This window comes from Rhea pennata, chromosome 2 (genome assembly GCF_028389875.1).
Source record: "Rhea pennata isolate bPtePen1 chromosome 2, bPtePen1.pri, whole genome shotgun sequence".
Lineage (NCBI taxonomy): Eukaryota > Metazoa > Chordata > Aves > Rheiformes > Rheidae > Rhea > Rhea pennata.
In genome coordinates, this window is record NC_084664.1 from 88,301,562 (window position 1) to 88,323,134 (window position 21,573).

A 21,573-nucleotide genomic window follows, 5' to 3' on the forward strand; every position below is an offset into this window, starting at 1 on the left:
GGTTGTATTATCCCTGCACTAGGTTACTGTAGTAAAATAAAAGCCTCCATTTGTGTTTGTATATCTCCTCAAATTCGACCGTGAAATAATGAAAAGAAATTTCTCAACTATTCTTCAACCGGAACATTGCTCATCTTTCCTTTCAGCCTACTGCTGAATGAAATATCTTTCCAAGCTAGCGGAGGCATTATTTGGCAGAACAATGGGTATCTATCCGCACAAACAATAGATATCTATCAACATCTGTCAAGTTGCAGAGTAACTGGAAGGTACTATATTCCGATCTATTATATTACATAAGTATTATGCAGAATTCAAGTACACTTTTTCTCTATAAATAAATCTAAGGACTAAGCACTGTTTTTTATATATATATATATGTATATATATGTAGGTATATATATTGCTAACAGAGTGAACTACTAAGTGAAAAATCAAGACCTGTGTAACGGAATTAAGTTGGGTTCCCAGCTGCTGGTCTCCCCGCTAATGACCAGCCTCTGAAACGGCCTGGTTCGTTAGGAGAGTCCACCATCCAGTGGCTACAGATGCGTTACGGATGCTGAGTGTTGGAGTCTGCACTTTTGTGCAAGCACCCATTTCACGCACAGCTTTGAGGTCAGCAGAAGGAGTTTCCCCGTTTTCCTTTGACTTTAGCCAGGTCCTCAGCATGCTAAATTGAATCTTTCCACAGATCAGAGACAAATAAATAAATAAATAAATAAATAACTCTCTCGTCTATGTTCAGCTTGTTTTGTTACTGGGAGCATGAGGGCAGCACCAGCGGAGAGAGGGGGCAGAGCGGGCTCCCTGCGCGGCTCTGGGAGAGCACGGTCTGCAACGTGGGCTTCGGGCCCCGGCCACAGCAGCTGCATAACTAACGAGCCCGTGCAGCCTGCTGCAGAGGGCCACAGCTGCTTCTTTGCTCTTCCTCGAGCCATCCTTTCTTTGCAAACATCACAGCGGCAGCATGCATAATACGGGTTTCTTTGAGCTTTCCGCTCGGGACCGTGACCTGACCCCAGACCACTAAAGAGCCGATCTCATCGCAGCCAGAAGTTGCCTGTGTGAGATCTTACAATTCTCGCCTTTGACCAATAATTCTTAAAACTGTCTATTGTCAATTAAATCTCCCTATTGTGGGGCAAAGAATGATAGCAGCATTTTGTGTGTCCACACATTCTCTAGACTGATAAAATGCTCCGTATATATTAAGAATATAAGTGTGCTCAGTCCATTCACAACACACAATAAGTGCACAATTCAATTAACTAATGCAATTCATATTTCATTAGGACAGAAGCTGTTTGTGACCTTAAACGGACAACAATTTGATGACAGCATTGCAGAATTTTAATTAGATAGGAAAATAACAACGAAAAATGAAACAGAGGGAAAAAGAGCTGCCTGGCAGAATTGTTCCAAGGAACTTAAAACAAAAGATGCAATTGTTCTGCTCAGGCCTTCTCCTCCTTCCCCCTTACCAATGCAGCGGACCAAACATTGTTGCCTTTCCATGCCTCTGATTAACCATTTGCAGAGAAGGCTATCTCAGCATTTCTGGTGCACACCTGGTGGGACAGAAAGGCATGGGAAAGAAAGCTCTGTTGGCCTGGTTTACCTTTTGTTTATGGGCATACAAATGAAGAGCATTTCCCCTAAGATAGAATTATTTTCTATCAGTTTTTAAAATCTGTTCTAATCCCCAGAATATTAGGCTAAAATCCTTTGGGAAGGAAGGTGGTAAACCAGCAACAGCAGCAAAATACTTGATAATGTGATTAGTGAACTGCAAAAGAACAGACCAATACACAAACTGCTGTAGTTGAAATAGAAATGGATTCCCACTTGAAAAATGGAGACTATGCTGCTTGCCTGCCAATATTAAGCTGCAATTGCTGTAATCTTTCTTTATCTGATACTTTTAAGGAAATGAGGAGAAATTAATAAGGTTAGCTATTATGGTCCTGTAGTAATTTCACATTTAATCCAAATGTTACCATCTCTGGTGACCCCTGTGCAAGAAAAATGGCTCTCTACAGGCTGTAATTCAGTTTCATTATTTAATTACACATTGCTAAAACTGCCGTGTATTACAGAAACATAAAAGAAAGAGATTCTTGTTTTTTTAAAAAAAAGTACATCATAAAGCAACAACATAAGAATGAAAATACCAGACCAGAGTTTGTGGTCTGTAAAGCATGTTCCTCCCCCTGCCATCCCTCTCTTGGACTATGACTTCTGTTTTTGAGATAAAATCAGTACATTTTACACAAAACTTTCCAGATTTGGCACTATAGCCAAGATGTTGTGTAGGAAGCAACTGCCTATGTAGGAAGATGCATCTGTTTAATCAGGATATGTGTTGATCTGGGTTAGTAACAGGATGGTTATTTGTCCCTGGCCAGTGGGTGGCAATGGCAGCAAATGGCTTACAATAGACAAGGACTGATTTTGATAAACATGTCCAGATGGGTATGAATGATTTAAACCAGTACATACATTGCTTTATATAAAGAGATATTTTAAAATAAATGTTAAACCATTGTTTACAGCAAGTTGTCTACACCTACCTGTCACTGAATGCCACATATAAGCTCTTAAAATAGTATTTAAACCAGGAATATCCTCAGTGAAGAAAAGGGAAAATAGCTTCGTCTTCTTCAGTCCTAACACATCTGATGCATCTCTTCCTTATGACGTATTAGAGCAAAACTCTGTTTTCTGTAGTGGGTAAGTCACAAATACTAGTATTAGTGGTAACTTTTTCAAGCTTACTGTGAGCTGAAGCTAAGTTTACTGGGATAGATTAAGTTACTTTATTGACACTATTGTCAAAGTACTTTTTAATGCAATGAAAGCATCAAAAAGTACAGCTGCTAAATGAAAGAGATCATAAAAAGGGAGTTTCCAGAACCCACTGGTAGTAGCTGCTCACCCATACATTCCCTTCCTCTCAAGTTTCAAGATGAGATTATTACAAAAAAAGACTGATTTGTCAAAAAAAAAAGAAAAAGAAAAAGAAAAAAAGAAAGAAAGAAAGAAAGAAAAAGAAACTGAGCAAATCTGCAAATAAACCAGCTCGGGGAATTCCCACGCCTGTGTCTGACCCCCACGACCAAAATAAGGCATCTTCCACCCGAGAAAGGATTATTCTCTTCTTTAGCCCTTCGCTCTCCAGCCTCGTGCTCGGCACCGCAGGCACTAGCGCTCCGGGAGCCGGCGGCAGCGGGCTACGCTCGGCTCCGGCCGGGCGCCCGGTCCCGAGGGGCTGGGGCCGCGCCGGCCCCTCTCCTTGCCACGACTGGGGTAACGAGAACATGTTGCGCGGCCGTATTGCTCTGTACGGCTGCCTTTTTAAAACTCCTTTTTTTTTTTTTTTTTCCTGTTTTGCTTTTTGGCTTCGTTCAGGGAGGACGGGGAGGAAACCCATCCCTAGGACACCCGCCTCTGGCGCTTGCGGGGGCCTTGCTCCAGTCACTGGTCTGGCCTTGGGCTGACACACGGCGTGCTGGCCTGAGCTGGAGAGGAGTTACTGCTGCCGTACAGTTAGAGGCACAATAATACGAAGTTGCTCCAGCCTTTCTCCTCACTCTTTGTACACAAATTTAATGCCATTTTTTTCCTCTCTCTTACAGTGCTGCTAAAATAGAGTAACTCCAGTGCAACGTTGGGAGTTACTCTGAATCGGCACCGATGCCACTGACAGCTCTCAGATAGAAGGAAACTGAGGTTAAAGAGCACAGAATATTTCTCTTATTGCATTGTTCTTGGAGACTATTTCTGGCACACAGGAAGACCTCACAAAATCATGATCGTACCTATTTTAGTTAATTCCATACGTGACTTGACTATTCCAGAGGTGTGCACCAAGCCTGGGAGAACTTACACTTAGAAGTATGACACTCGAGGGGCTGACTGGAAATGCTTTATTACAAACAGTGGGGGAAAAAGCCTTCAAACAATACACAAGAATATTAGCAGGATTGGGTCCAAAAATTGTATTCTGAAATGAACACTTTGATAATCACAACAATGTGGTTTGAAAAGCATCACTTTAAAAGGTCAGCTATACCACCCTCCGACTGCACATTGAAAGCATAGCGGATATATTGAGTCATACGTATTGTTCATTGTCATTTGCATTTGGTGAAATCCCTGCATTTTGCCCAATTTAGTAAGCCAGCACCGCCTCGGGCTCCCTTGGCAATACTTAACTTCTAAGCGCCGTTACTGTTTGTTGCTCTAAAACAACATCTTATCCCATCCTGCACCAATAAATCACTCTTCGTCCCTTTGATAAATTTTCGTTGTTTAAGGCTTGTGAGTCATGTTGCATTAATGGAAAGAGAGGGAGCGGCAGACTGAGGCCATGTGGGTATTTTGAGATTCACATCTTGGATACTTGGTGCGTGTGTGCCTATTCTGAACAAAACGATCGTCCGTATCGACTTGCAGATAACCACTAGTGCATGACAAGATGTTAATCTAACGTAATATTTGTGTGGATAAAGAACTACTGTATCCTTGCTGCTCTCTTCTACAAACACCATTTGGCATCATGCTACACATCATGAAAAGGCCTTACCAAATTCCAGCAGACTTTTTGTACTCCAGCATTTTTTTAACCTCCTGTCTTCTTCCCTATTTTTTGCATATTTCCACTAATAGGGACTGCTCGACTTTCCAATTACCATGTGAGCGATATTTCCAACCAGAATATGGCGGAAGCTGCCCTCACCCTTCCGGGGGCTACACCTGAAGAGTAAGCAAATTTTGTGGGTATTTAAGCCTTTTTTTATTTTCTATGAGCAATGTAAAAATGACTCATTCGTGCTTCAGCTGGAATACATAGTTGGTAAACATCGATGGGGTGCAATCACATTTCTACATTTGTAAATAAAAACCAGCCCTTACGGCAGAGACTCTTCAGGGCTGTTGCTAAGTTTTCAGTGCGAAAGGCCGGGAAGGCAGGTTGGCGCACGCTGCTGGTCGGGGCTGACGGCCACCCCAGCCCATGGCGGCGGGAGACCAAGGGCTGTTCAGCCGCAGGGAGACGGAGAGGACATGGAGAGCAGGACCAGATGCACCTTCCTACCTGTACTGCTACGTACCTACACTGGTACAGACTTTGAAAACATTTTGAGTGAAAAAAAAAAAAAAAACTCACACGGATGCACGTACATGCAAAGCAACGCGGCGTCTGCTGCAAAGGCCACTGAAGTGCAAGGAAGCTTGCAGCTGAGCACGTCCTGGATTGAGCCCGGCATCGCGGTTAGTCAAAACAGCACCCCAACGCAGACACACGGTGTTGCTGCCCGATTAAGAATTCAGGCTGAATTGTGTAAAAGCACATGCACCTTGAGGAAGCTGCACAACAGAAAAGTCCAAATGGACCTGTTTCTGTAAAAAAAGAATCGTTTCACAGTACCTTGGAAATAATAATGTTGTTGCTCCGATTAAATACTCTCCATCCAACAAGATAGGCAAGTCCTATTCCTTCTCCTTGATACAGACAGAAAGACTGATGCTCAGAGAATTGCATTTAGGTGCCTCATCCAGGCTGCATGAGCAATTCAGAGAGCAAATCTGAAATTGAAACCTGCTGACCGGCTCCATCTCTCCATTAGCCACCAAAAGGAGTACGCAGGAGTCCCACCGGGGCACAACGCTCAATACCATCTGTGGAGCCTTCCCCCTTTTTCCTAGTTTTGTTGGTTCGTGGCTACCCCAGCATCTTGGTGAGGCATGCTGGCCAAAGTCTGTGAGATCCAGCACGTCCCTCAGGTGACGCCCGCCTGGAGTTACCCGCCGATGAGTGACAGTGTGCAAAACCCAGTGACATTCATATTCGTAGTTGCCTGCTACTTAAATGTTCACTATGGTGAAACTTCCCCTATAGGAATGGGCATGGGGCAAACTTTTATCAGCCCCCTCCATTGACTTTCTCTATTTTAAATGTTACCCTGTCACAGGGGAAGAAGTGCCATTGTTAATAGCATTGGAGGCAGCCAGCTGCACTTAATTTAAATTTAGAAGGGAAAGAAAAAGAAAAGAAAAGAAAAGAAAAGAAAAGAAAAGAAAAGAAAAGAAAAGAAAAGAAAAGAAAAGAAAAGAAAAGAAAAGAAAAGGGGGGGGGGGAAGATCTGCCTGACATACTACACTACAACAGGCTATGCTAACTTGCCCCAGAAATATTTTATTGAATCCAGCCCTTCAGCACAGAAGAGTGCCTTAACCACTTCACCATGTAAAGCCTGCAAAGGGCATTGCATGGCTTGGCCAAAGGTAGGCTGCCGCCACATGCCCTAAGCGCAACGTTCACCTATCGGTGTTTATCCACAGCTGCATTTACAAGCAAGTATTACCAAGTCCTACACAGAAATGATGCATCCCTGACCGAGTCTGGCCCAGCTGTGACACAAGCCCAAGCCATGCCCCTGCCTCAGCTCCCGCCACCACCGTCACGAGCAGCAGTGCTCAGCCGGAGCGCACGCAGGCGCAGGCTGGGAGGGTTTTATGCAAAGGTGGCATGTCAAATCGACTGGTGCTGGAGCCCGGGGTGGGGACTGCACAGAAACCGCGGGGCCAACCGCACGCACCAGGCTGGTGCTGCGGGGCTGGGGACATGCCCGGGGGGCAGCCCTGACCCTCACACGGTGTAGCACCCACACCAATCCAGCGTAAAAGCTAGTGGGACCAGATGGTTTCTGCATGGGAAAAATAATCTGACATGAAATAGTATCTCTGTTATGAGGGGGACTTCACCTTGGAAGGTGTTCTTTACTGGGAGTAAAAAGGTTGGGGGCAAGTGAAGCCAGCCTAATTCTGGAAACTGATAGCACCTTCACATTGATTTAAGATTTCCATTCACCATCATAAATTTTCCAGTTTGCACTTCACTGACGCACGTGGTGATGAAAGAGTTGCAATAGCTGATGTTTATTATATTTGTAGACCAGGTGGCCCTACTGCCTGAATTACACTTTCTGCCTTCCATTCCTAATGCTGCCTTCATGAGTAGCAAGGTTTGCGGAGGTCAAACACCTAGCCTTTCACCCTCTTAAAAAAAAAAAAAAAAAAAGGAAAGAAAGAGAGAAATCGGTCATGGTGTCAGTCAGTTTTAAATAGCCCATTGATACACTTCATACTGCAGTCTCCATTCAGCTCCTGACAATCACGGCGTGAAGGAAAACGAGTCATCGCTGAGCAAACAGATAAGAGTTTGGAGGAACTGATCAATATATTTAGATAAGGTGTAACAAGAATACGCAGCAACCCGTATCTTTGCTGGTGCCTGGCAGAGTAAAGATTACAGGAGAGGAAAACAAAAATCCCTATATTAGACCCTTCAGCCTGAATTCCTCTCTTTCACACTATGGTTAATCAGCGCCACTGCAGCCACGGCGTTAGTCTAAGTTCAGGATAACTCAGTGGCATTTTAAGAACCTCAAACACAGAAATACAGCCGGAAAGTCCTAGGCCTCCTCAGCACATTAATCCTTTGAAGTTAGATCAGCCACCTGCACCTTCGTGTACTGATTTTACACAGAAGATTTTGGAAGTTTAAAAATAATTCAAAATGTGTTAGTCATGCTTGAAATGGCCAAATGACGATTAGAAAAACAGCAGCAAAAAACCCCAACAGCTTAACTGCACATGAGGCGACATTAAAGGGTATGTAAACATTTACACAGAATTTTATAATAGTGCACTATATACTACACTTTTTTTGCCTACACACTGATTCCAAAGCTCATTAAATGGAATTTCTTTAACTCTGCAAAAGATCTTTATAGGACTGAGAAGAGAAAAAACTAGGACAGCATCAAATATGAACTAGCTTTTGAGAGCAGAGCCAGTTGCATGACCAAAGCTGTATTCAATTGCCTTCGCTGTTTTCTTTCAGAGAAGCAGCTGAGCAATTTTAAATAATGGAAAAAAGGAGTCTGTTTATAGACCAAACTGGAAATGGGACCCTACCTGCATATGCAGAATGCGCTGCCAAAGTCGTCTTTGGCTTCACTTAAATTTCAGCTTATTCTGAAGCTAAAAAAGGCGTTTCATCTTTTTCTTCTCTCAGCTATATGTATGAATGCATACGCGGGCACACTCAGGAGAAAAAGAGCAAGCAGCTCTATATAAAATACCCTCTATCTTTAGCTGAAAATTTTTTATGGTGTCAAACTCAGAATACAGTGCAAAAATAAAATCTAGAGAAAAGTATTTTAAGACCTGTTTAGTTTTCGGGGATTTTTTTTCTCACAAATGAACTTACCTGTCAGTGCTGTAAGAATCTGTTACGCGTCCTTTTTTATGCATGTTTGTAAGACGGTATGTTTAGCATAGGAAATTCACAAAATACCCGTTATAGAAGGGCTGCTGCTAATCAAGTTTTACAGAAAATCTTACCAAATTGCTTATGGAGGGGGAAAAAAAACCCATCAGCATCACGTAGCTTCCATGTTTGTCCAAATATATTTGTTGTGAGCACACACTGTATTACCCAGCAGAAAAAAGCCTCCATTATCTGCCTCCAGACCCTGAAGTTTGAGCTATGTTTACAGAGGTGTCTCTGTCTACTCGGTTTCCTTCAAAAGTAATTTCACCTCAGCTTACTTAGGTATTTTATTAGCTAATTTCCTAATAGTCTAGCCCAAATATTCAGCTGTGGTTTTATCTTCAGTTTTCATCTACTGAGTCCAATAGATTGCAAGTGTTGTTTTGACCTGAGACTTGTCAATCATCCATCTCTGAGGAAGGCTTAGTAACTGGCAGCTGAGGGCTTTAAGCAGGTAAGGCTGAACCCTTGAAATTACTGCTGAAGAGCATAATTTAGGCATGCAAACCCATAAACAGAGCCACCCATTTAGCTGTCATTTTAGGCATGTCAGTCTGAATATAGGGACCGCCTCTCAGTCACTGCCTAGCACTGAAGTCCTAGTTTTGTACCTGTAGTATTTTCCTAGGACTCCAGGTGCAGGCTGCTTATCTTGATTTGCTCTGGTTTGACTTGGTATACACTCACATGGATCACCATCAGGATCAGGCCTTGCAACTTTTATTATCCTAGTGCTACTACTCTCCCTCTGCTCGGTTAACCCGAACAACTCAGGGGAACACGGGGCAAGCCCAGGTCCATTCCTCCTTGCCTGCTATCCTACAAGACTGCTCTCACTAGCTCTGCAGGTGGATATATCTTTGTAAGTGGGTCTCTCTCTTATCAAAGCTTTTCCATTTTTGTACAAAATATTTAAATTAGTCACTGGAAGAGGATGAATCCCACATTTTATGCCTATGCCAATATCACGCTACAGATCAGTCTCCAGTCATGTCTAATATGGTTCTTGAAGGCCAAATGAAACAGCCTCAAGAGGCGACAGTGGAGTTGGAGGCTCGCTGCATAACTTGGAGCAATGTGAAGACTCCTTAAAGACTCCATTGCGGCACTAGCACATTGTTTTTGAAGACCAACCCAATGCGTGTTGAGATCAAGCTTCTAGAGATTGCAGGATGCAATATTCACAGTAATTACAACTCTAACATTTGGACTTCATCAAAAAGCAGCAGCTCACGGCCAAGTGCAATTGTAAATACTACTTGTGTTTTAGCAAAGCCTAAGCCAGCAGATAGATCCCTACAATCCAGAAAATGCTGAACTACAGTGTTGCTGATTTGCCTGCCAGAGCCAGGGATACTATAATAACCATGAGCTTAAATTTTAACTATGCACTATTGTTTTTCTGTGGATTGCTTTAAAGAATCCTAAATTAATTCTAGAAACAATAAGGATATGAATTGTCTTGCAATCATCTAGGATAGACACATTATCAACTATCAGAGCATACTAGTGTATGTAGGTTCCCCCCTGCCCAGGTCAAAAGGAGAAACTATTCTCTGGCACAAAGTCCTGTAGATGACCAACAGCTACACCGCACACCCTGTTAGCAGAGACAGTGCTCTCAGTCTTAGAAGCATAATTTTCAGTGAGGATGAGATTTCTGAGGCCATCCCCGTGCTGCTTGAAACACTGACTCGTTAGAAAGCAAAAGCAGCATCGCGTGAGCGTGACATCAGAGGCATGAAAGAGTAGAGCCCTTCGGAGATGGCAAAGTCATCTGCTTGTCCTCCTGCCTCTGAGTCACACGAAATTCTGAGAATACCCCAAACACCTGTTTCTCAGGACAAATATTTGCGAAAAAAAGAACAAGTGCCTGGGAGCATCCTCAACTGCATCTGCAGAGTCAAAGGAGAATTTTCCTATTCAAAAAAAACCTGAAAACAGTTTGCTTTGCCTGGGTTCAGATCTGCCTCGGCAGCCCCTCGCTTCTGCCCATGTTGTGCAGTAACCTTCAGTGAGGTGGCCCAAGTAGTCAAGTGTTAATACTTACAGATGAAAAAACATCACACTAAAGTGTATTTAACCACGTATCCAAAATGCTCCACATTTGTTCAGCATGGATGGGTTCAGTGGTTCAGTTAACATAAGCTCAGGCTAGTCTGAACCTGTTAAGTATTCAATTAAGCCTGATCCATTGCATCTCTTTGCTTTATTTTCTGTGTACCTGGATTTTATTTTCTGGATGTTGTTTTTTCCATGACACAAGCATTTCACCAGCCTTTCGGAAAAGGCATGTAGCTGAAAAGCACATGTAGGAAGAAATAGTTTGCTCTCAGTACACTTTGAAGGAAATAAAGTTAACATGACAGGTTAGTACTGGGTAAGTGGAAGTTATTTTTCCTAAGATGTCACATTGGTGCCTCAGAAATGAGTGACCTAGAGCTTAAAAAAATACTAGCAAAAACACCAAAATATACATCATTTATGGCAAAATAAATGCTACAAAGAAAAGCTTTACAAGCTCATGCTGAGCCATGCAAAGCCCAATAAACACTTGCTTGTCACAGTGCAAAGCAATGGTTACGGCACGTGGAGAAAATCATGCCTATACCCCAAAGAGTGTGCGCCTGGATGTAAAACTAGGTGAATGGATCAGATCTTCATCTGGTGTAAGTCAGAATAGCTACAGAGATTTCAGCCAGGTTTTACATAATTATTCCTAATGAGCTCTTGCTCCATAGATTCTGCAGAGATGCCTGGTTTACAAGGCCACTGCTTTGAAAATTCATAATCTTCCTTTTAGGCTTCTCCATACGGGATTCCTTAAACAGATTTGTTGTTTGATCCTCCACAGGAGGAAAAAAAAGGCCTGAATAACTCCTGCCTCATTTGGCTACAGCTGACAAATTAACATAGGCACCAAAATTAAAATTGTGCTCAATTCGATTTGGAAAGGAAGGAAGAACCTGATCTGTGGCGGGAGGAAAGCCCACATGGCAGATTGCCTCCAGCAACTTGCGTAGGTCCCATGAGCTGTTCTGACACAGACCAACCCTGACTCCCACAGCAGAGATGAAGGAGCAGTCTCCCTTGAGGGGTGGAGCTGTAGTTTATGAACGTGCAACTTCATTAGCAGCCTGTGACCCCATTAGGCAGGGCTCTTCGTTTCTTGGCTTGGACAAAATTCTCCGGAGACTGTCACAGCTGTACGTCACGCACAGAGATTTCTTTGCTGGGGCACAGGATATGGCTTTCAAAGTCACCTTGCAGAAAGGCTAAATGATTCGGAGATTGTTCTTTGGACTTATGGAAAAGGAAGTGTTTTGATTTTTCGCTTAATCTGATGGCTGTAACCTATGGAGATACCTACTCTCTAGTAGGCAAACTCATCCTCCCAGATGAAGAGCCATCATTAGAGATTACACATAGTCTAATAAGGCTCCTCTTTAGATAACTAAGTTAGAAGTATAAGAGTACTTATTTTCTACATGAATTCACATCACTTTCTTTTTTTAGAGAAAAAAAAAGAAGAAAAACAAAAAAGAACCACTCATGAGCAGCTGATGACCTGATCCATGTAGATCAGTTATAGAGGAGTAACTGTGCTCTTCACAAAGGACTTTTGATCTAGGCAGCTGACAAACAGTGATTTAAGATGGGCTGGGGCTGAGTGGTGGTGATGGTAGGGGACTTTTGCGGCACGCCTGCACCATTTGCCGATTAGGTCAAAGACCAAAGATCTCAGAGTCATGCTCCCTCGGGAACGCGGCGCTTCGGAAGCCTGTGAGCGCGTTCGGCTAGCTGGGGGCTGCTGCGGACGCTCAGCGCTGTCTTTCAGTCTGGTTACAAGACAGAGGGGAGACTGTAAATGACTCTAAACTAGCCTGGTGGGATGGCTGCAGCAAATGCAGGGCAACTGGCACTGAGACCTGGGAGACACCAGAGACTCAAAAATCCAGCCACAAGAAAAGAGCTGCGCGAGCAGCGTGGAAGGAAAGGTCATGCTGAACGGCACCTTTTTCACTATTCAAATCTGTCAGATCGCAGATGATTTTGAGCCGCCTGTAAGGGCTTTAAGTTGATTTGTCCTGTTGAGCACTGCTGAAGCTTTGACCAGAGTTTAGATTTGGGCTGGAGATATAAGCAACAGCAGTAACATTCAGCAAAAGCTTGTAGTGATAAAGAGATGTGCAAACACTGTGCTAAGAGTTTCAACAGTATGCCCAGGCTGTTTCCATATGGTTCTTGTATGCATCTTGGAGTGGAAGGGGATATGTATGTTGTCATCTGTATATGCCGTATCAACTGCTGTTCCTAATGCATTAGTCTGGCATGATTTTCTGTTCCTTTCCTTAAAATTTCCTTTTATGGCTGCCATGCAGTAGATCTGTTATTTTTAAACTACTGCATTTTTTTTCTCTTAATACTCATCTGATTGTTCAAAGCCCAACCATGGATTCTCAAAATATACATCTGCATTCTTCCACAGTTACACGCTGAGTTCATTTTTGATTTTTATCGGCAGAAGGATTTCAGTCTGGGAGGTTTTGTATTTTTAAGCCCTGGTGGCTACAGGTGGGAAGTGTTGATTCATTAGCGAGCAAGTTAAAAGGCTGCAAAACAACCTTCTGCCCTGGCACCAAGGCTGAGCAATAAGCTACTTGATGTGCTGGAGTTTCCAGTGAAAGACAGTTTCCAAGAAATACCAGCAAATCTGAACCGAGTGAAGGGTAGTTTTTAAACTGTCCCAAACTCTGCTCTGCTGGCTTTTGCACTGCTGTTCTACTTGGGGAAACTTCTTTTGTTGTCGAACTCTTAATGACGACGTTTTCATTTGAGAGAACTGCTCTTTAAGTTAGAGCCTTAGCTGACGTAAAGTGGTTCAGCTCCACTGATTTTTCACTGGAGTTGTGCCAGTTTGCACCACCTGAGATAGGGCCCGCTGCACATTTTCAGAATCAGATCTGCTGTATTTAGAAGCAAAAATCAATTTCAACAGTTTCTTAATCTTGTTAGCTCTATAAAATCATGCAGCAGGGCAGGGAATGGCAGCTGGCAGGCATCTGTTACAGAACAAATTCTGCTAGTGAATGGAAGGAACATCTCCTTAACCATCTGTTTGTAATGTGTAGAAAGAGGAATTAATAATGCTGGTGACTTCAGCCTCAGAGATATTTGCTGGATAGCTCAAGTGGTCATTCAAAAAAATATCTTACCTAGGAAGTTGTGCACCCAGCATACTTTAGATCAGTACTGCCCTAACTCAGAGGGACAAAAAAAAAAAAAAAAAAAAAAAAAAAAAAGGAAAGGAAAAAAAAAAAGATTTAAGAATTAGCAGGTGGCTGTGCACAAAGATGGCCCTACTGGGATCAAACAGAATAAAACATCACCTAGGGAAATGTAAGACAGAAACTTAAATGTGTCAGTTTCCCAAAACTTACAGCACTAGCATATCTGACTGGCAGCATAAATTAGCAATAGAAAGGATTAACAGATATAGAGTATTATAAAGAGTATAAAAAGAAATTCACAATTCCACCGGTGAGTTCAAGCACCCCTCCCCCCCCCCCCCCCGAAGCCATCAGTCTAGATAAAGGGACATTTCTACTTAAAAAAATAAAAAAAGAGAGAGAGAGAGAGACAGAAACAGTGATAAAACCTACAAGTGTAAACGATGGATATATATATAAAAAAGAGACAAATTTGGTTAGTAAAGAATTTAAAAAATCAACATAGGTGCCTGGTATAAAAAGCCAAAGGCCTGCTTCTGCGGTCCCAGTCCAGTGAAGCGAATTTGAGGTTATCCCAAGGGGAAGTAACACATCTGGGCACCACACATGAGATTGCTCAGGGCAGCGTGGCACGGTGCAGCACAGTGCTGCTGATGGTGCCTTGTTCGGGACCAGGCACAATGAAACTCTTGCTAAACTAGTTTGTTTCTGTCTTAACTTGCTCTCCTTTTTCTGGACCCACAGCTAGCCCGAAGCCTGTGCATTGCTGCCTCATACAGTACCAACAAATCACGTCCTGTGCTTGGAAATGCACCACTGCTCAGTGAGACAGGAGAAAACACCACTAGAGTTCAAGGGAGAACCACCAAAATGATCTGTGGATGGAAAATGAGCCTACCACAGGGCACCTAGCTACTGCAATCATCTGACCTATATTTCTGGGCCCACTGATATTGGTGACACTTGCATCTTCCCTTTTCTTCATGGCCTGAAACACAGCAATATAAAATCTTCTGGGTGCAAAGGAACATGTGGGTGAAACTTGAGCATGACGCACAGACAAGCAAGCTAGATGAGTTCATAGTTGCTGTGACCCTAACCTCTATGAACCTAAGGAGATTCTTATTCTTTCTCAGAGATCAGAAACACTGTTAACTACAGTCCAGCTAACTCTCTCCTGGCCAGTTGGTAGGTGGCAATGCAAGACTTGCTTTTCTTCCAGAGGTAGAAGGCATGGAAAGCCACACTGCGATCAGTCTGCTGGCAGAGGAACTGCACTAGCCTCAGCAAAGCCCTAGCTAATGAAAGTTAGAAGGTATTTAGGGACATCTAAAGGTATCACATCATAAACAGATAAGTTTTACTTGGCTGTTCTGCAAAAAACAAAGTATGGTATTTACAAAGCCCTGTTTGGAAGGTATGTGAGCACTCCAACAGACTCATAAAGCATTCAGCTGACTCATAAAGCCCTCTGCAGGGAAAGGAGACCATCTGCTGTTAAGGAGAAGTGCATGGCAAGGGAGAGGACATGAGAATGTTTATTACTATCAGAGTTTCTACTTGAGGCTCTCTTCATCAATGGGAAAAATATAAAAACCCAGTGAGGCCACCAGTGTTTGGCAACTGACAGGCAAAAGTGGAATTTCTGTGAGTAGGAAGAGCCTGGCAGACATTGTAAGAGGAGGGCTATAGCTGCTGGGCTGATATGTTGGGGTTCAGAGGCAAGTATACATTTTAACATATGACTGAAGGCTGAAGGGTTTTGTAAGGAACCTGAAGTTTCATCAGCTTTAGAAATTGCATGGTTTGCTCTGGGCCTGCCACTAGAAAAATGAAGCACTGTGGCCTGAAGATCCTGAGAAAGATTCCTTATAACTAAGTTAATCTTCTTTCACATACCCAAACCAAAAGTGCCAAAGCCACAGACTCTTTCTCATCAGCCTCGGGCACTGCAGTACTCATGCCTACCCACCTAGCCTGCAAGAGGATTTAGCCATGACAGCCCCTAGCACTTAGGGCACAGCCTGGCCAAGCCACATTTGGCACTTGGGTTTCTTTATTCAGAACAGAGGGAGATTTAAACATCTAAGAAAGTGAAAATCAACTGGCTGAACAAAGAGCTATTTGAGCTAGCCCAGGGAAAATGTAGAAGATGAACAGCGCCCTCACTCCAGGGCCAAAGAGTGTTAACTCAGCATTGCAGAGCAATATCTCCATCCTTGTGGAATTCAGATTCCTACATTTGGAAGCACTTGCTTTCCTTCAAATAATAATAATAATAATAATAGTTAAAAAATAGAGAGGCATGCACATTCATTTTCCTTCCAAAATTACTCCCCTGATTTGATCCAGGTGACCTAGACTTTCCCCATTCTGCAGTGAGATGGGAAGAGCTGGGATCATTCCTCTCTTGAGCTGAGGGGATTGCAGCCCACCACCTCCCTTTGCTCCAAACACAACATTATGGGTTATTCTGAGGTGAAAATGTGGCAAGCCTCTCCTGCTGCAGGGTTTCCACAGATCACGGCTAATTTATTGAGACAGAAAGAGAAACAAGCCCCACGATCTAGCAACAGATGCACTCACCCAGGAAGAATCCCGAGATCCCGCGTGCATAGCATGAAGAAGGGCTGGGTGCCCAAAAGCGCATCTGTTCCCTGCCACCACCCACTAGAACGGGACTGTTAACCACAGATACTACCTCTCCTTGCAAACCCGGCCTCCCTTTAGCATTAACATTCACTGGAGAAGGTAGCAAACTCCACGTCTCTGCACTCCTGCGTAGCCCCTCAGGCTATAGAAATGTTGTGTTACTGCTGGAGCCGTTCCTTGAGAGGGCTGCACACTGGGCTTTCCTTCCTTTCTTTGAAAGAGGCCATGAACATTTAAAGGAAAGTCTTCCTTTCTTTTTTTTTTAATCCTTTGCTTTTACGAATAGGAATTAACTTGTATATCTAAAACTTCCTGTAGAACAAATACAAGCCCCGATTCCTACAGCTGTGAGGTAAGAGAGGAATGTAAAGGAACTGAAGGGTATGAAAACCTGATGTAAAAATTTATGACTTCAGTGGTCTTTGAGACAAATCATTTTACTTGTTTGTTTTTTACGTCCAATCACAAATATGTTATAAGCCAACAGATCGGAGGAAATGTTGTTTTTTGGGTGAAAAAATGGGTTCTGGAGCTTAGATCTCATGAACTATACTTCCTATTGCTGTCCTTGGCTTGAAATTGGAACTATTTGCACTTTGACTTAAGACTGATTAGTTTTTCTTGACTCTTTCTCTAGATGTTCGTAGTACAACAACCCAGGTTATCCAATATCTAATTAAACACAGGTGGAGCTTAAATTTCTTACAAGAAAAGAGCAGAAACCATTTTGAGTAGCCTGAAAGAGAAAAGGATGCATTAGCAAGGGAGTGTAGAGAACACGGGGGAGGCAAGCAGATCACAGATCACTTTTCCATTAAAGTCAGTAACAGTAATACTGGTCTCTTCCAAAGTGACACGTGGTAGATTAACTTTGTCTTCTTCAATCATATGTATGCCTAAATATTAAACTTTGTACTTTTCAGATGCAAAGAGATCTCTGGTCTGTATGTAAAATTTTGATTTTGCTCACATGTATTGGATTGAGAGTTTCCTTATGGGTGAATGGCTTTATCTGTAACCTGGAAGCATCCCTACAGCCTTTTCCTCGAAGAAACTGTTAACTAATCCTTAACAGCATCTGTTTCTTCTGGACCATGACTGTGTTAGGTTACTGCTCCTTGTAAAAATCATTAGGTCTCCCACCTTCTGCTGCCTGTAACTTTCCCATCAACAAAGAAAAATTTTAGGCCTTTAATATAGAAACCGCACAACTAGTGTGTTGAGTTTCACTTAACCGTGCAGCTACTTTGAAATAAGCAGAGTTGTGTTGACCTCAGCTAAATCAGTCCCAAGCGAACAGATTTATATTCTGGCTCCAAATGTATCACAAACGATGTTACTGGATTAGTATCTTGGGCCCCAGTTCTGTTCTCCAACTCTTGTATTTTTTAAATGCCTATAATAATCTTAAAGCTAATTACTGCACACATGCAAGGCGTGGGTGATGCTTTCCTGGTGCTGGAGCATGGAGCTGGAGTCCCCCATAAAATTCTGCGAGCCGCCCTCCGTTTCCCCAGCAAAAATGCACTTAGGCATCAGATTCACACAGAGGGCCCAGTGCTCAGGTAAGCAAGGTGGGTGAGCATCCACGTCTGTTGATTTTCGGAGGCCACCCAGCCTATGCTTTGAGAGAGGTGGTGGCCAGGGGTGGCATCAGCCTTCCTGCAGTAGCAGGGCAGTTGTGGCCCAGGCTCTACATCACCTTCATAAATTCGCTGTTGTGACGAGGACATGGAAGATGGTGATGATGAGAGGTCAGCCCTGCACTGGAGCGGCTGCCCTGCCCTTCGCAGGGGTGCAAGCGTGGTGCAGAGCCGTGGCCACGGCCACCAACAGGGAGAAGGGGAAGAAATGACCATCTGTGAATGAGTCAGGGCTAGGTGGGGGCAGCTGCTCACGTCACCCCTAGCATTGCTGTGGCACAGGGGTGGCGAGCGGTGGCAAGCTGCTGCAAGCTCAACTCAGCACGCTTGCTTTACCGTGCCAACCACCTGCATACGGGTGGGAAATGCCCCTGCGCATCTCCGTCACCTCCCGCACATCGCTTCTGCTTCTGACGGGCATCCGCAGGACAGCGCCGACCCTACGCGCGGTGACGAGAGGGTCCCGGCTCCACGCGGCGGCGACCCACTTGTGCTAGCAGACACACTTGGGCAGCGGTGGTGCTAGTGAAAAGGGTGAGATCATTGCTGCTTCAGGCGTTTTCCTTTTACGCTTTCCTTTTTCTGCAGGAAGCCTCTGAGATGTGACAGGATGATTTAACTCGGTACAAACCTCACCTCCCTGAATTCTGAGAATGTAGATGCACACCACTACCGGTGTTCTTAGAGTCCGGGCTCTGCAGCCTCGCCGAGCAAATATAGCACAATGGAACCCACTTTTTCTTTTTATTGGAATCCCTAACTCTCTGCTACTTACATCCTTTTCTTAGAGAGAGACAGGAAACCGAATGAATCAGATAGACCTATAGTTATCTCCACACCAGGTCGTTATCACAGTCTCAGCAGCCCTTGTGTGTCTCACTGGCAACACTCATGCTCAAACTCTGCCTTCTGCTCAGACAGAGTAAAAGAAGACCAGAAGTGTTTCAGTGGGCTCCGTAAGAAAGTAAGCACCACGCTACCTGGGGCTAGGAGGCAAGAGGGAACAACTAGAAGCTGCAGGTGTCTTGGCAGCTGAGGAGTACAGAGGCCTCCCCGGCTCCTGACCTCGCCGCAGCCACTCGCGGGAGAGAGCGGAGCCAACGGCAATGCCCCAGCAGGCGCTTCCCACGGGACACAAAAGCAGCGATGCCCTGCCAGAGGTCAGCGCCTGCCTCGCGCGCCCGCAGAAAGCCGAGAGAGGAGAAGCCTCAGGGTAAACCTCTGACAGCCTCTCAATTACAGTGAAAGTCCTAATCCTGGAGCGTGCGTGCGTGTACACCCGAGAAAGAAAGGAAGCGAGTAAGCACTTCACGGTAAGAGGGTTCCACTGAAAACGAAAAAGCAAGTTATTCCTCAGACCGAACACATAACATAGAAAAACACTGCGCACCTCATCAGAGGAAGTGTATCCTTTGCTCTTCTTTCACAATGCCTGCACTCACATACAACGTTAAATGCTTCTCAGCTGCCCTGCAAGTCTTCTGCAGAAAGGTTTTCTTCCCTTTGAAACCGTGAAGAATATGTAAAGAACAAGGCAGCAGCTCAAAGCTACTCTTCTCCAGTGAAGAAGCAATCTCCAAGCAAGCGCTGGGCTCTTTCTTTGTGCAAGAGAATCAGAGTCAGAAACCTCTCTTGCCTGTCAGATATAAGAGGCTCCATTTGAACTGAAATAATGTATTTGTGCGCTCACTACTGTCCTGTTTTAAAGGACACCTCTTGTTTCAGTGAGTCACTTCAGCCACACGTTTTAATTTGGGTCACTCCTCCTATCTTAGGTCTCAGAGAACATTTTAGAAAGAAGGACTGTTTCAGTGTCTCCATTTTTCAGATTGGAAAACAGATACGGAAGGGTGAAACGACTTGCCCGAGGAAATAGTGAGTGAGCTGCAGAGATGGGTCTGCAGCAAGCTGAGGGTCAACGTCACCAAGGAGCTCAGACCTCCCCACTCTGAGCATGACCACACTTAGCCACTGGATTTCCAACCCCTGAACAAGCACTGAGGCTGTGGTCCCTGCAGAAGTGCTCCCATGGGCTTTCCCACTGGCTCACTGGGGCAGCTCCGTGCTGCCGATTTCCAGCCTGAGGCTCCAGACTGTCTTGTGAAATGTGTACGGAGCCCAGCACTAAACCAAGGCTCTGCACCTTCCTGGCAGCCTGCGGGCTAGCAAGCAGCGCGGTTAAGGACTTTGGCATGTATCTGTATCTAATGCTGTAAGTACACAGGGCACCACAGGGAAAGTCAGGTGCCTAGGAACAGCATTTACAGAGCCTCAAATATTTACTATGGAGCAGCTCTACTGAATGCCTAATCCACAGCGGTGTTCGGAGAGTGGAGGCCCCATGCCGGGACACGTCCCCGGCCGTGCTGGGGAACGCCCGAACCCGCAGGCTAGCGGCCCCCGCTCGTCCTGCCCTGCGTGGCTGCAAGCGGCGCCCAGACTGCGCTGGCCTGACTTCTTGCTTGGGAAACCAGAAGCACTCAGGACTTCCGGTGTCCAGGTCCCAATTGCCAACAGAAGAAGTTTACCAGGGTGCAGGGAAAACGAGAACAAAGCACCCTTTGTGCCTCATTTGATGCTGCAAAACAAGGCATATGTCTTCTTTTCCTCTTCTTTTCGTAACGGGGAAAAAAGTACCAGCGTGTTTCAGCAATAGGACATCCAAAAAACCTCTCCAATCAAAAGAACACTAAATTTGCGAAGACAAGTACACAAAAGATAGGCGATGCCAGAACCGAGATTGCCTGTTTGACTTTAGGAGAAGTGGGCAATTTAAATGAAGGACAGATGTTCTGCCCGTTTCAAGGAGGATGAGATTCTCTGGTCTATCGCAGCCACTCTGCACTGCCATAAAATACCTGGAGAGAACAAATGGAAATATTTTCTCCAGCGGCAGGGGAGTGACATGGAGAGGCTAAGCCAAACAGCTCTGAGCCAGTGAGCTATAGCCCGGCTGCAGCCCCTCCCGCACCCAAGCTCTGCTTGGTCCCAGAGGAAAAAAAAATCAAGCTCAGAGTCTGATTCAATATCATGTTGTTCCAGTTTTACACCCGTTTAGCTCCATTATTTGAAAACAAGCAAGCACCGAGGTATGAAAGTCAGATTTTTTCTTTTTAAGGAAGGGAAGGAAGAAAGAGAAGGAAATAAAGGACGCACTACTGATACTCCATTATATGGAGGTATTTCACTGGAATCAGACTGCATAAAACACAGCAGAAAAGCAATGTTTGTGTTCCTTGCTGAACAGATACAGCAGAAGATGTTTTTTATTAACATTACATGAATCAAAGTATATTATCTAGAACTTGCACTCATATATATCTCTGCTTTGCGAATGCAGTCATAATAGCTTGGGTTGTCAACTACTCAGCTCCTATACGAATTCTGAAACCAAATACTCATGCTTACAAACAAACCAAAATATTCTGGCAACGCAACCTCACACAGCAATATAGAGTGTGCACCCTTTATTTTCTAAAACTAGCCTGGCTCCTGTTAACTAATTATTTCCTTTAAAATAAGGTACCCTGTCTGGAAATTCAATGTGCCTAAGTGTCTTTCAGGAAAATGGTATGTTCCATACATGGGTCAAAGGAAGGGTTTTGTTCTGAGGTTTCATTTGCTCTGTGGTTTCAGTCATCCAGTTTATCAGAGGGTGTGATTTATTAGAAAAATACAAACAACGAAAGAAATTAAAAATCCTGTG

At 44.1% G+C, this 21,573-nt stretch overlaps 1 protein-coding gene across 2 annotated transcripts in view; it reads right to left on the minus strand.

The window, feature by feature from the left end:
* BCL2 (BCL2 apoptosis regulator) overlaps nt 1–21,573 on the minus strand; it is an 86,707-nt gene that overhangs the window by 18,466 nt on the left and 46,668 nt on the right. The window contains exon 2 of one of the 2 annotated variants that reach the window (XM_062569859.1): nt 2,539–2,724. The exons of the other annotated variant lie outside the window; for it this stretch is intronic. Coding sequence (XP_062425843.1) covers nt 2,695–2,724 — 30 coding nt within the window. The 3' untranslated portion in view covers nt 2,539–2,694. Of the gene's footprint in view, nt 1–2,538; nt 2,725–21,573 lie in introns of those variants that run through there. 2 annotated transcript variants of the gene reach the window in all.